This window comes from Andrographis paniculata, unplaced genomic scaffold, assembly GCF_009805555.1.
Source record: "Andrographis paniculata isolate CXL003 unplaced genomic scaffold, ASM980555v1 Contig11END, whole genome shotgun sequence".
NCBI classification, from domain to species: domain Eukaryota; kingdom Viridiplantae; phylum Streptophyta; class Magnoliopsida; order Lamiales; family Acanthaceae; genus Andrographis; species Andrographis paniculata.
The window spans coordinates 3,856,160-3,872,635 of NW_026137391.1; the positions used below are offsets into that span (position 1 = coordinate 3,856,160).

Sequence of the window (16,476 nt, forward strand, 5' to 3'; positions counted from 1 at the left end):
GCATTGTAATTTAAAATATCCCCGTAATTGTATAATTTTTTGTAAATAAATATATATAGATAATCACATTATTAACATTCAGTCGGCACACATTGATAAAATAACTAAAACATTTTATGTAAACAACACGTGCCCATATACTTACACTATATTATTAACATCCAACCAATACATTTTGATAAAAATAACTTGAAATAATTAGAAAACAAATATACGTATAATATATTACAAAATACATATATATTATCTCCGTCCGGCTTTAAGGGTCTTATTTACTTTTTGCATGTTATTTTTTAATATTAATTATAATATCAAAATACAATATAAATTAAAAAAAATTACAAAAGTATTCAATTAGTGTCTTATAATACTAATAGAAGGATATTTATACAAAAATTATAAAAATATAAATATATTTTTAATGTTAAGTACAATGACATAAAAGGTAAATATGACCCTTAGAGGCGGACGGATGAAGTGTTATATATTAGGATGTATTTTTTTTTTCAAAATTCTTCAAATTTTACTATTTGAATTTATAATTTTTTTTCAAAAATATTTATTTTTTTCTTTCAAAATATTTAATAAAATATTATTTTTATATCAAATTCAAATCAATTTTATTTAAATTCATCCAAAAAATGTAAGTGTTTTTAGGTGGAACAATTTTTTATAAATATGATTTAAAAAAATATAATATATTATTCATTAATAAAAAATTAAGAATTCAATAAAATAGATTTTTCAATGTTACCAAGACAATTTCTCATATTTAACATAAAAATAAAAATAATAAAAACCATTCAGGAAGAATAATGAACAATATCAATATTGAAATGTATAAATTAAAGAATGCAAAAATATTATATATAAATATAAAGTATATATTTATTTTAGACAAATATATATATGCATAAATTTGATAGACGGATAAAATATTTTAAAAAATAATAAAAGTTACTTCACTCAAATAATATAACAATTCCTAAAATACTTTTATAATTTTTAATAAATAAATCTAATTATTTTTAAAATTATAAAAGAAAGCAACCATTGACTAATTTTTGTATCATGAAATATTATATTTCCAATTAATACTTCTAACTATTATTTCAATCACTACAAAGAAAAAGGTTATGTGAAGCGAAATCTTAGTCGCTACAATTTTCTTACTACAAAAAATATTTTTTATTCCAGATATTACCGTAACAAATGATATTTTTGGTATGGTCAACACCTATTCTTTTGTTGCGGTATATTTCCGTTACAACTACAATAATTTTATTTTAAATTTCAAAATAAATCTAAAATAATATATCATATTTACATATATATGTATGTCATCTATAATACATACATAATACTTACATATTAATATATACAAATTAAATACTTATATATTAAAATATACAAAATAAAATTAAGGTAATTATTTATTTAAAAATAATAAAATTTCAAAATAAATCTAAAATAACATATATATATATGTAAATATATCATATTTACATATATATGATATATGTATGTCATATATAATACATACATAATACTTATATATTAATATATACAAATTAAATACTTATACATTAAAATATACAAATTAAAATAAAAATAATTATTTATTTTAAAATAATAAAATTTCAAAATAAATCTAAAATAATCTAGAATAATATATCATATTAATTTATAGATATATGTATGTCATATATAATACATACATAACACTTATATATTAAAATATACAAATTAAAATTAAAATAATTATTTATTTTAAAATAAAAGTATTATAAAAATAATAAAAATCTACCATAACCCTAATTAGCAGCAATCGCGCGCCGCAGCCCCCTCCGTTCGTCTTCTTTCTTCTTCGTCTTCTTTCTTCTTCTTCGTCTTCTTTCTTCTTCTTCCTTTGTCGATCTCCTGGTTCGTCTTCTTCCTCTTCGTCGTCGTCTTCTTCTTTGTGTTCTTCTTCACCGACTCGCTGTCCTCCTACCTACACCCCTGAACCTCGCACCTCCTCACTGTCTTCGGCCGTCGACCGCGCTTCACCGCTGCCCGCGGACGTCCTCAAACGCGAACCATAGTTTTTCCTGTAAGTTTGGATATGGGGTTAATTCTGTTTTTTTTTTCCTGCCTAGTTAGGCTTTTCTGATTTTTAATTTTTGTTCGTAATGTTAGATTTAGGGCTTAATTTGTTACATAGATGATGAGAGATTTTGTAATTATATGATTCGTCTTGACACTACTTGATAATTAGATTCATTCCTTTTGTGCCTTACTTTATGGATGACAAATAGCCTTTTCCAGAAAGAAATTATTCCTGCATTTTTACAAGTCAGAGGTTTAACTCATTACTGGGCAGCTAGATATAATATTTTTAGTTCTAATGGAATTTTTAAGTGGAAAGTTTGTTCATGGCATGTAAGTTGTTCCTGAAGCACGTGATTAGCATAAACTTTATTTTTACAGGTAAAATTTACTATATAGTTGGTGGAGGCAGAGCATATATATATAAGTTTATATATATGTCTGTGTATTGTTTGTATGAATGAATATTGCAATCAGAAAAAGGGAGGGTTGGGTACATCAACCAGAAGAATTACTTGGATTATAAGTTTTGGGGACCACCTCCAAATTTAATTCTAACGGGGACCACATCAATTGGTTGCTTCTCCAAACCTTCTAGAAGCTGTTGTATATATGTATATATATATATATGTGTGTGTAAGAAGATAGTGGTGCATTCTGCTGTAGTTCATGTTCCATGCTGATTTAATAGTTAGAAATTGCATGCGTTTTATATTCATATCATATGCGATATTTGGGTAATTTTGATTGGATTCTACCTAATTTATATGCGAATTGTTTATTTTCTGTGTGCATAGGGCAAATATTAAATTTGGCATATTTGACAGAAAAAGGAAATAAAATTAATTAAAGGCCCAAAAGCCCATCTACAAAATAATTAGGGCAAAAATCAAATAAGAAGGAAAAAGACACGCCTATTTGGCAAGAGAGGACGGCTAGGGCAAAAACGCACAGGAGCAGGAGACTGACAGATTCATAGATTGCGCTGGAGCAAATCGACAGAGAAGATTTCCCGCTCCCACTATGACTTCATCTTTCTCTTTTGTTCTTTATTATTTGATTATGGAGTAGATACTTTTCTGGTTTGAAGGGTGATAATGTTTTGGTTCTTTTGTTTTGGAGATTCTTGATTTTCTTTATAAAAGTTCTTTTTTATTATCAATATGTCTAATTATGAGAATAGCGTTTGTGATTGTTAGATTGATTGAATATTTTGATACCGATATTTAAATTAGTATGATAATCTAAAGTCAATTTAGGTAGGATATTCGTAATTGTATTCGCACTTGAATATGTGACAACCGGATTGAATAGTTCATTCCTGGGGGTTAGACAATCAAATCTAATTGCTCCTCCTAGGTAGTAATTGTTTTGAATTGGGTTTTTCTAGATTGGAATGTGGTTAGACAATATTCTTATGGGCGCACCTAGGTTTATTAGCTTAATTAGGGGTAGTTAATGGTCGTACCTTAATTACCTACACTGTAAGGAAAAATTGGTTGTCAGAGCTTGTTGATAACTATAACCAACTTATTGATACTTTAATAAGAATTAACTTTATTGAATTAATGACAAAACACAAGTGTCATAATTGCAACATCCCTTGAGCCAGACATTCCCTTTGATAGTCAGTTCCCTTTTAATTTAATTGTTTTGTTATTTTATTTTCATTAAATAATAAAAGAAAAATCACCCTTTATTTACTGCATTAGAATACGAAAGAATAAATCACACAATCCCTGTGGAGACGATCTCTTCCCCTGTATTACATTAAATTGTGATCACGGATTAAGTGAAATATTTGATTGATCGCGCGACAGGTCAAAAGCACAACAACTGCCAAAAGCCAGTCTAAATATACTATCATCATTGACTTGTCGCGCGGTCAATCAAATACTTCACCTACTCCGTGATCACAATTTAATGTAATATAGGGGAAGGGATCGTCTCCACAGGGATTGTGTGATTCACTCTTTCGTATTCTAATGCAATAAATAGATGGGGATTTTTCTTTTATTATCTAATGAAAATAAAATAACAAAGCAATTAAATTAAGGAGGGAACTGACTATCAAGGGGATGCCTGGCTCAAGGGATGATGCAGTTATGGCACTTGTGTTTTATCATTGATTCAATAAAATTAATTCTTATTAAAGTATCAATAAATTGCTTATAGTTATCAACAAGCTCTGACAACCAATTTTTCCTTACAGTGTAGGTAATTAAGGTACGACCGTTAACTACCCCTAATTAAGCAAATAAACCTAGGTGTGTCCATAAGAATATTGCCTAACCGCATTGTAATCTAGAAAAACCCAATTCAAAACAATTACTACCTAGGAGGAGCAATTAGATTTGATTGTCTAACCCCCGGGAAGGAACTATTCTACCCGGTTATCACCTATTCAAGTACGAATACAATTACGGATATCCTACCTGAATTGACTTTAGATTATCAGACTAATTTAAATATCGGTACCAAAATATTCAATTAATCTAACAATCACAAACACTATTATCAGAATTAGACAAATATTGATAATAAAAAAGAACTTTTATAAAGAAAATCAAGAATCTCCAAAACAAAAGAACCAAAACATTATCACCCCTCAAACCAGAAAAGTATCTACTCCATAATCAAATAACAGAGAATAAAAGAGAAAGATGAAGTCATAGTGGGAGGGAGAAATCTTCTCTGTCGATTTGCTCCTGCGCGATCTATGAATATATCAGTCTTCTGCTCTTGTGCGTTTCTGCCCTAGCCGTTCTCTCCTTGGCAATAGGCGTGTGTTTTTTTTTCGTATTTGATTTTTGCCCTAATTATTTTGTAGATGGGCTTTTGGGTCTTTAATTAATTTTATTTCTTTTTTCTGCCAATTATGCCAAATTTAATATTTGTCCACTGCACACAGGAAATAAACAATTCGTATATAGATTAGGTAGAATCCAATCAAAATACCCAAATATCGCATATGATATGAATATAAAACACATGCGATTTCTAACTATCAATTCTCCCCACACCTAGATCTTGCTTGCCCTCAAGCATAAATTCGAAATAAGCCAAAGAAATCGCAGACAACTCGATATGACAAGAGGATCCAACACAACCAATTCAATCCGAATTTTAACACATCAAGCCAAGTCAACCTCACAAGATAAAATGCATTCTCACATGCTCTCTGAAAGAATTGAGTGTATAATTGGCTCAACACTCAAGTAATGTAACAAAAGATTATCCTATAGGCTTGAGTAAAAATCAAATCTCCCTTGCTTAAAATATTCGAATCTAGCATAGAGAATCAAAGGGACTTTCAATAAGGTGTTAACGGGGCTTGCGGTCAGGGTAGGAAAAAGGATATACAAGGGCTAAAATATGTCAGAAAAGAATACAATAAGAACACGATGCTAGCATATGAAAAACAAATCGGCATAAACAATGAAATCCTTACTCTATTCACTACCCAAACTTTAATAATGAAATTAAATGAAAATACTTTATTAAGATAATTATTTATTTATTTATTTATTTATTTTTGTATTATTTTTTTGTTTTTTTTTCATTTTTTTATATATATTTTTATTTCTTGTTTTTTCTTTGATTTTTGATTTGATTTGATTTTTTTTTGCTTTTGTCTTTATATACATATAAATATACTTTTACTACCCATAATTATTCCTTCATACTGTGACTTATTCGTACCTAAAGTTCGTTTCTAACTAGTGCCGAAGAAATAAAATGCATCACAACATGGACTTAAAGTAATTCTTTCTAACATAGGGTTCAAATCGGAGAAGACTCAATCGAAAGAAGGGTATGAGGCTAAAAAATAGTTTGTTATAAAAGAAAAAATAGGCTAAGAAGGCTCAAATGGGCTAACTAGGGAAATTGTGCTGGGTAATAAAGAAAGGCTTAATGGGTTACCTAATGCCCTTATCATTTTCAAAACGCAAGACTCGATAGTTGCAAGTTCAACATGCATAATCACTCAAGTTCTAGGTCATCTAATTGAGCACTACAAATCTCACATGAAAGAAATTTCCAAAAGCTTGAGTATATGCAATTTATTTTCTAATATGACTTTTGGAACATAGGCTCAAATTCTCACAGGGTTCAAACGTCGACTTGACTCAACATATCACCAATCAAATGTCATTAGTCATGCCAAACTAACCTATCACACAAATCACCTTTGACTCACTTCAAACTAATTTAAAAAACATGCGAAAAGACAGCAAATCAGGCATAAGAATAGCACAAAATGAAAATTTTGCCCAAAAATTTGCATAACTCTCCCCACACCTAAAGTATGCAATGTCCTCAATGTAAAGAAAGCAATAGAAGAAAAGAGGGACTTCCTGGAGTCCGTAGGAGGGTGGAGTAGATAGGGCTTTGCCAACGCCTCTTTATTTGATTGTGATTTTTAGGGAGGCTTGAAGATCTCTTGAGTCCTGCAAAAACAACTAACCAACGCAAGCTACTCCAAAAAGTGGGTGATTCATAATCCAACTAAAGGTTCAACTCAAGAATGTAATTTTCAATCATGCTAACTCGCGATGCCAAACCACGCCAAATTGAAACAAAATACCCCACGCGTGAACTATAATCAAAGCAATGCCTAATGATCCAAAAATCTGAGTCTCGATACCAATTCGAGAATATCAATGTCTCCAACATACTCAATGAGTAACACATCTATGTAAGCAATCAATCAACCTTATTAACTCAAGCCAAATAATCCATGATCATCGCAGATAAACATTATAAAACACTTAACATGGGCAGTGATTTCAATCTCGACTCCAAATTAACAATCGCATAGCTTCAATAAATCCATCTCCAAAAATTGAAAGAATTAGAACAAAGGGATGAATAGATATTACCCATCCACGATTACTTACATAACGCAAACATGGCCGGCGGTGAAGGAGAGAAAGGTGGGCGTCGGCTGGGGCAGGCTTGGCTGTTCGGCGAGAATGAAAGAAGAGGAAGATCGCGGCGGAGTCGAGACGGCAACTGGTCTGGAACTCAGGCGCAGGGGCGAACTGGGCATCGGACTGGCGGAGATCGTCGGGAGGAGGCGGCGGTGTGCGGCTGATGGAATCGGCGGTGTTTTGGCGGCGTCTGGTGGAGGAAGGTGACGGCGCTTGGTTTGGACTGGTGGGCTGCTGGAGGAGAAAGAAGAAGGTCTGGGCAGAAGAGAACGACGCGCAGGGAGGGGGGGATCGGCGAAAGGGCTCGGCGTCTGGCGGAGAAAAAACCGGTGACGTCTCAGCTTCTGGTGGAGGGAGACGGCGGAGGGGGGGCTGGCAGAGAGAGAGGGTGAGGGAGTGAAAAGGTTTTTATTTATTTATTTATTTTATTTGGGGATTTAGGGTTAAAAGTGGGTAGAGGGAAGGAAGAGGCAGTGTGATAAGTGGTTTTTAGTCATGGTCATGACTAAAGACTACCTTGCATGCTGGAAATTGGAGGGATTAAGCAGTGTTATAGGTGCTATTTAGTCATGATCATGACTAAATGGCACCTTGTGATCTGATTTTTTTTTAAGCGCCGCGCCTTCGTTAAGAATCATTAAGTATTTTCCCAAAGACCTGCATCAAATCAAACAAAACAATCAACAGTATTATTAGCAATTAAACAAAAAGCAATTAAACGGTTTGGATTGTCTCCCAAAAAGCGCTTTTCTTTATAGTCTTTGAGCTAGACTTCGCCTCACATCAATTCTGAACATCGAAATCGGCAACGGGTGCCGACTTTATAGGATCAAGTGAGGGTCCCTCGTGGTATAATTTGAAGCGATGTCTATTGGGCACACACTTTTTCTTCGGCTTAGAATTTTTATTCTCCTTATGACATTTTTTCGCTGCCAGCAATGGTGATCCCTTGGGAATCCATCTCCACTTTGTGACAATCTTTTTTCCTTTTTTACTCTCTCCAATGGGTCTTTTCTCTAACTGTTTTGTCAACACAGTTCTTCGTTTATTCTCATTACCAACTTCACAAGTTTCCTGCACCACAAAATTAATAACATTAATTGCATATAACGATTTAGATTTAACAGGACATTTGACGGGATTGAAAATATTGAAATGAAATTCTTCTCCATCAAACTCCAAGCTGAGTGTGCCCTTTTTAACATCTATCTTTGTTCCTGCAGTGCACATAAAAGGTCTTCCTAACAAAAGAGGCGGTGGATTAGAGCAGTGCGCATCATGCATATCCAGAATATAAAAATCAACAGGAAAAATCAATTCATTCACTTGAACTAGTACATCTTCTATCATACCATCGGGATAAGCATTGGTTCGATCAACAAGTTGAATAATAATTCCTGTTTCTTTTAGAGGCCCTAGATTTAAAGAGTCGTATATTGATCGAGGCATGACATTAATAGCAGCTCCTAGATCTAGCATAGCCTTAGTTATCTCAGTTTTTCCAATCTTACAAGGGATAGAAAACATACCTGGATCACCTGTTTTAGGTGGTACCTTTCTTTTGATAACAGCAGAAACGTTCTCACCCGCTATAATATGCTCGTCCCCTCGTAATTTTCTTTTGTTGGTGCACAGTTCTTTTAAAAACTTTGTGTACTTGGGGATTTGGTTGATAGCTTCCAGGAGCGGGATATTAAGTTCCACCTTCTTGAATATTTCCATCATCTCTTTTCGTTTGTTGTCTTTGTGGTTTCTTCAACCTGTCAGGAAAAGGAGCTGATTTAGCTTCAGTAGGAGGAACAGAATTAGGATGTTCCTTTTCGTGAATTTCGGCCTCTTTTTCAATCTCCATCTCAATCTTATCCTTATTCTGTTCCTTTGAGATAGGAGGTGGACCTTCCAATTCCTTTCCGCTACGAAGGGTTATAGCACTCGTATTCCTTGGATTAGGCCGGGAGGAACATTCAATCATCGTATCACTGCAGATAGTGATGGCGCTGACATTTGTTGGATTTGGCTCAGGCTGAGCAGGCCACTTTCCTCTTTCACGTAGCTGTTTCACCTCCTCTGACACTTGATTGATCTGACCTTGTAATTTGTCTACAGTTGACTTCATCTCTTGCTGGAATTGTAGGGTACTGGTAGCCATAGACTTCACCAAGTCTTCCAAAGATGGACTGGAGTTGCTTGTGGGTGCTTGGGGCGGCTGTTTCTCATAAAAACGAGGTTGTTGCATCTGCTGCATAGCTCCGAATGGTTGATGAGCATTACCCTGCTGTGCATTTCCATAACGCAGGTTCGGATGATTTCTCCAGCCTGGATTGTAAGTGTTGGAGTATGGATTGTACACTGGAGGTCTATTCATACCGTAGTTTGCAATGTTCACATCCACTGTACATTCTTCTTGGAGGGTCGGACATGCATCTGTAGGGTGTCTTGCACTCGTGCATATTCCACACGCCTTGACCTGGACACTCGGGTTGGATTTTTCCACGACCATCTCGCGAACGAAGCTCGTCAACTCAGAAAGTTGTTGCTGCATCGATTGGATGGCATGGTCGTTGTTGTTTCCGCTCATATGTCCAACATCTCTTGAACCAAATTGCTGCGTGTTTTTAGCCATCCTCGCAATAAGATCCCAAGTTTGTGCCGGCGTCTTATTTACTAAAGCTTCACTACTTGCAGCATCGATAATGTTCCTGTCCATCAACGACAAACCATCATAAAAGTATTGAATCAATAATTGAGGGGGAATTTGATGTTGTGGACATTTAATGATAAGCTTATTGAATCGCTCCCAATATTCATGGAGCGTTTCACCTGATTGTTGTTTGATGCCACATATTTCCTTCCTCAGGATCGCAGCTCTGGAAGCTGGAAAGTACTTCTCCAAAAATTTCTTCATCATGTCGTTCCACGTGTCGATGCTTCCAGGTGGGATATAGTAGAGCCAATCCTTTGCAGCATCTTTGAGTGAGAATGGGAAGGCTCTGAGTTTGATCTGTTCGTCAGTAACACCTGGTGGTTTCATGTTGGAGCACACCACGTCGAACTCTTGCAAGTGTTTGTGAGGTTCTTCACTTGCAAGTCCATGAAAAGAAGGCAGTAAATGGATTAAGCCAGATTTCAGTTCAAAAGCAATAGTGTTATTCAGAGTTGGAAAGTTAATGCATAAGGGCTACTGCGCCAAGTTGGGAGCAGCCAACTCCCTTAGAGTGCGGGTATCCTCAGCCATGACAGTCTCTTGATCACTTTCAGAGTCGCTAGAGCTAGAGATTTTGAGGTGGTTTAAAGATTCTGCCAGCTTCGCAACCTGAGCAGCTTTTCGTTGCTTGGCTTCCTTTCGTAGCTTTCGCTCAACCTTCTCGATCTCAAGATTAAATATAACCTGTACGAGAAGAACGGAGCATAAACAAGAGGATGAATTAAAATAACACAAAAGAGTAAAACAAAGCGCCAATCCCCGGCAACGGCGCGAAAAATTGACCTGTCGCGCGGTCAATCAAATATTTCACCTACTCCGTGATCACAATTTAATGTAATATAGGGGAAGGGATCGTCTCCACAGGGATTGTGTGATTCACTCTTTCGTATTCTAATGTAGTAAATAGATGGGGATTTTTCTTTTATAATCTAATGAAAATAAAATAACAAAGCAATTAAATTAAGGAGGGAACTGACTATCAAGGGGATGCCTGGCTCAAGGGATGATGTAGTTATGGCACTTGTGTTTTATCATTGATTCAATAAAATTAATTCTTATTAAAGTATCAATAAATTGCTTATAGTTATCAACAAGCTCTGACAACCAATTTTTCCTTACAGTGTAGGTAATTAAGGTACGACCGTTAACTACCCCTAATTAAGCAAATAAACCTAGGTGTGCCCATAAGAATATTGCCTAACCACATTGTAATTTAGAAAAACCCAATTCAAAATAATTACTACCTAGGAGGAGCAATTAGATTTGATTGTCTAACCCCCGGGAATGAACTATTCAACCCGGTTATCACCTATTCAAGTGCGAATACAATTACGGATATCCTACCTGAATTGACTTTAGATTATCAGACTAATTTAAATATCGGTACCAAAATATTCAATCAATCTAACAATCACAAACACTATTATCAGAATTAGACAAATATTGATAATCAAAAAGAACTTTTATAAAGAAAATCAAGAATCTCCAAAACAAAAGAACCAAAACATTATCACCCCTCAAACCAGAAAAGTATCTACTTCATAATCAAATAACAGAGAATAAAAAAGAAAGATGAAGTCATAGTGGGAGGGGAAATCTTCTCTGTCGATTTGCTCCTGCGCGATCTATGAATCTGTCAGTCTCCTACTCTTGTGCGTTTCTGCCCTAGCCGTTCTCTCATTGGCAATAGGCGTGTGTTTTTTTTCTTATTTGATTTTTGCCCTAATTATTTTGTAGATGGGCTTTTGGGTCTTTAATGAATTTTATTTCTTTTTTCTGCCAATTATGCCAAATTTAATATTTGTCCATTGCACACAGCAAATAAAAAATTCGCATATAAATTAGGTAGAATCCAATCAAAATCACCCAAATATCGCATATGATATGAATATAAAACGCATGCGATTTCTAACTATCAATCACTCATTTGTATAATATTGTTTGTGTTTTCTCTGTTACCCGTTATTGCTTTTATAAAGTGTTCTGCTGATTCTTCGATCTACTCATGTGCATTATGGATGACACGAGGCGTCTTTGAAATTGAATAGGTGTGTCATACCCACCATTGAGGGACAACGTACTTTCGGGCAGAAGTCTAAGCGTCGATCCAAGCTTGCTGCATTGTAGTAAGTTATTCATGCATCAATAGTATATCACATTACTTGTATAGTTTTTATGATATGAACATTCGAATTATAATGTTGATATTCATATTTTTAGTTCAATACTATTATTTTCGGTGGTTATATAAGCCGAGGCAGGTTAGTATTAAGAACCAACCTGAAATAAGTTATCTTAGGGTCTGAAAATTATTTACATGACATGCTATTAAAGTGGTACTTATATCTTGATCCACATTACAACATGTGTTTAATTAAGTGCATACAATATATGTTAATGGGATTATGAAAAATCTTCAAAGTTTTTCTTTCTTAGATGGACAAGAGTTGGATTGACGAATCGAACCATACTTCGTCTACTTATTTGGATGGTGTGATACAACTCTTAAACTATGCTTTTCGTGGGAGAGACATAGACTCGGTTGTATATTGCTCATGTTGGACTTGTTTAAACCGTGCCATTAATACTCGTAGGGAGATATTGCTTCATTGCATTAGGTATGGGTTTGACCCGTCTTATAGGGTGTGGACTAGCCATGGTGAAGTTATGGGTGAAACATCAACTAGCACGGAAGACAGGCAAAGGTCAGCACTGTGGGAAGATGACCTAGATATGCTAATGCGCGATTGTGCTATGCCTGACCACTTGGGTGAAGGGATCAATGAAGGCAACACTGCGAATGATGTAGGTGACGACCATAGAGATGACAACAATCGTGGGTGGAGGCAAATGCTTGAAGACATGCAAAATTATCTTATCTCAGGGTGTAAGAAGATTAGCAGGCTTTCATTCATTGCACGTCTCTTGCATTTGAAGGTTCTATGTCAGTGGTCAAACCACTTGGTCGACCTACTATTAGAGCTATTGCGGGATGCCCTACCAGATGCTGTGATCTTGCCGAAGAATTACTACAAAGCAAAAAAAATAACAAAGAAGTTGGGTTTCAATTATAAGAGTATAGATGCATGCATTAATAACTGTATGTTGTTCACAGGAGATGATGTAAAACTTAAATCTTGTGCGATTTGTAGGGCTAGTAGGTTCGTTGACGGCAGCCCCACTAAGGCAGCAAAAAAGATGAGGTACTTTCCCTTAGTGCACCGTTTACAGAGATGGTTTTTATCTTCGAAAAATGCAGCTTCCATGTGCTGGCATGCTGAAGGCCGTGTCAACGATGGACTGTTACACCATCCTGCTGATAGTGCAGCATGGAAGAACTTTAATCGTCGTCACCCGTCATTTGCCAGTGACATACGCAATGTACGTCTAGGGTTGGCCACTGATGGGTTTAATCCTTTCGGAAACATGAGTGTGAGCTACAACATTTGGCCAGTAGTTCTTGTCATTTACAATCTACCACCATGGTTATGTATGAAACAACCATCATTCATCTTATCTACAATTATTGATGGTCCAAAGGGACCCGGGGAACGCATTGATGCTTTTCTTCAGCCTCTGGTTGCTGAGTTGAAAGAATTATGGAGTACGGGGGTTCGAACATATGATGCAGTAAGTAAGGAAAATTTTCAAATGCGGGCCGCTTTAATGTGGACCATTAGTGACTTCCTAGAGTATGCCATGTTATCTGGCTGGCCAACAAGGGGGGCAAACGCATGCCCTAATTGCGGTATGAGAACACATTCGGCATACTTGAAAAAGGGTCATAAATTATGCTATTGTGGACACCGGCGATACCTGCCCGACGGTCTGCGTCTGGATCGACAGTCCTTCGATGGAACGATGGACTTCGCAGCACCTACGACACGCATAACTTGTACAGAACTGGTAGAACAAATACGCGATGTGCCAACTACATATGTGAATGATGATTTGATTACACAACACTTGGCACATCAATCTAGAAAACGGCGTCGCCACGAGCATGAAGAAGTTTAGGGTAGAAAAAGAAGAGCATATTCTTTGAATTACCATACCGGGCTGAGAATGATATACGACACAACCTTGATGTGATGCACATTGAAAAAAATATTTGTGAGAATGTCCTTCACACTTTGCTAGGCACGAAGGGCAAAACAAAGGACAACCTTAATACAAGAAAGGATTTACAGTTGTTGAATATAAGAACTTCTTTGCATCCTATTCCGAGACCGAATGGTGGTTTTTATTTACCTGCAGCCCCTTACACCATGAGTTCCTCTGAAAAGAAAATATTTCTATCGGTCTTGAAAAATCTAAGACCCCCCGATGGTTTCAGTAGCAATTTATCCCGTAGGGTGAGAGTGGAGTAACTAAGCATTTGGGGATTGAAGAGCCACGATTGTCATGTTCTAATGCAGAAGATTCTTGCTATTTCCGTCCGCCAGTACACATTGTATTTTTGTTATCATTTCTCGAATATGATCATTGTGTGCTTGTACAACTTCAGATCTGTTACGTACGAAAGAAGTGATAGACTTCGTTTTGAACCAAATTATTTACAGATATGGTATTCCTCAGTCTATAACAACCGACCAAGGCCTGGTTTTCACAGGGGAAAAGTTCTCTAGTTTCTTGGCAGAATTCGGGGTTCGATTACATCATTCTTCACCTTATTATCCCCAAGCCAATGGACAAGCGGAAGCAGCAAATAAGATTATTATTGGGATTATAAAGAAGATGGTTGAAGGGAACCCAAGAAAGTGGCATTTGTTATTGTCTCAGGCTTTGTGGGCACATAGGAATACTAGAAATACGGCAACAGGGTTCTCACCTTACCAACTCACGTTTGGCCAAGATGCTGTTTTACCAGCCGAAATCCGAGTGTCATCTGGCCGAACAGAATTTACTGATGGTGGTCTTACAGAAGAATACCAACAACTTATGTTGCAACAGTTGGAGGATTTGGATGTCAACCGTCTCCATGCAATAGATCGAAGTGTGAAACAGAGTGAAATCAGAGCAAGGAGTTACGGAAAGAAAGTTCTTCATAGGACATTCCAAAAAGGAGACCTAGTCTGGAAGACCATTCTTCCTACATATAAGAAAACGGACCAATTGGGAAAATGGTCACCGAATTGGGAAGGACCATACATTGTTCAAAAAAATATTGGAAATGGCGCGTTCATTATTGTAAATCATGAAGGTAGAAGAGTGCATGATTGTATTAATGCTAAATATCTGAAGAGGTATTATCCTGCCTTTTCAGATAACAAAACTGCCTGAAATAAAATATTATTCAGAACCCATTTGTAGGGTTCGAACCTATTTAAAGGTTCATTTCAGTTAGTCATCATGTATTGGTGAGAAATTTTCTGCCTCTGAATCAGACTTTTCATCCCAATGAGTGGATATTAGTTCTGGTTCTTCTTCAATAAGATCTTCCAAATCTGGTCGGTATCTTTCCCATTGGCTTTGCATTTCATCTAAATCTTGATGGGTACGTGCTTGCATGTCTGTTATGGCTTGATGTTCACGATCAACAATGGTCCGTAATCTTGAGAAGACTTTTCGTTGATTGGAAAAGATGTTATCCCAACCAAGATCTGGAAGTATAGTTGCTGCGTGATTTTCTATCATTTCCATGTGGTGATGGAGATCAGGAATGCGGCTAAGGATGTCACGAAGAGGTTCATACCCCTCAATGACTTTTTCCATCAGGCGGATGACGCGATGAATGGTTCTTCTTCCTCGTTGGGAGAATCGGAATTTGAAGTCTAGTTGCTTGAGTATATGTAACAAGTCTTCTGCATGGCCTCCAATAGGGTGATTACCCACAAAGAAGGGTTGAAGAACACCCTGCCAGTTGTTTGATGGAACATAAGGTCGGTCATTCGCCATATTTGTTAACACTTTAAGTGTTTTGATTTTCAAATTATGCCTCGGAATGTGTTTCTTAAAATGTGAGAAACAGTGTTCTTTTAAAGAAGGAGTTTGTTTCGATTCCTACAAAATTGGGAATTGAAAGGTGATCCTTGTTTTGAGAAGAAAGAAAAAATGGATTACTAAGTCAAGTATTGTTACAAAGGGGAAAGTATTACAACAATGCCCCTAGGGCAGTTTTTATATGGGTCCATTTGATTTCATCCCTGGATAGCCTTCTGGTATTGGCAGCCGTCTGATATCTTATGATGAATTGGGATCGGGCTTGGGCTTTCAGCTCTTGATCCAACTCAGCCTCATTCTTTGTATATTTCTCAAGCAGACGTTGTTCATTGATAATTTGCTTATCCAGGGTAGACTGTTCTTTCCTCAGCTCCCGCAATTCTGCCTCCTTTTTCTGAATAGCTTCATCGACTTGAGCTTTCGTGCTAAGGAGACCACCCAGCCTTCCAGTAGTCTGCTGAAGGGATTCTCGGGTTTTAGCCAAAGAATTCTCCAGCGTTGTTTGATCGAAGTCAGGCTGGGGGGTTTCGGCTGACAGGAGTCCAATGACTAGCACTTCAGTCTTGAGCTCTGTAAGTCTTTCCATCAGCCGATGCAGAATGGGGACGGCTGGCGATTCCGTTGGAGTGTAAAAAAGAAGGCCACCAACCGTCTGAATGAGTTTATCCAGTAAGTCGGATCTCAATTCTGACAGGGGATGGTTAATGGCCTCAGTGAATATAGTTTGGGCCTCCGCCGGAACCGGAACAGTCGATAGGACAGCTAAGTCCGAAGGCCCCTGCAAGTCCTACAATGTCAATCAGTATT

The 16,476-nt window shown here is 36.4% G+C and overlaps 1 protein-coding gene and 1 non-coding gene across 2 annotated transcripts; both read left to right on the forward strand.

The window, feature by feature from the left end:
• The first annotated feature begins 9,775 nt into the window (after positions 1 to 9,775).
• LOC127251255 (small nucleolar RNA R71) lies at positions 9,776 to 9,882 on the forward strand. The gene has a single exon (XR_007838861.1). It is a non-coding gene; the product is annotated as a small nucleolar RNA R71 (small nucleolar RNA).
• A 2,280-nt stretch (positions 9,883 to 12,162) lies between these two features.
• LOC127249292 (uncharacterized) lies at positions 12,163 to 13,743 on the forward strand. Its single transcript, XM_051272035.1, has one exon. It carries the CDS (start codon positions 12,163 to 12,165, stop codon positions 13,741 to 13,743), a length of 1,581 nt encoding a protein of 526 aa, XP_051127992.1.
• Positions 13,744 to 16,476: the final 2,733 nt, after the last annotated feature.

Bases quoted from the DNA above. Each gene is read 5' to 3' on its own strand.
- LOC127249292 (XM_051272035.1), top strand. From the start codon at position 12,163: ATGGACAAGAGTTGGATTGACGAATCGAACCATACTTCGTCTACTTAT.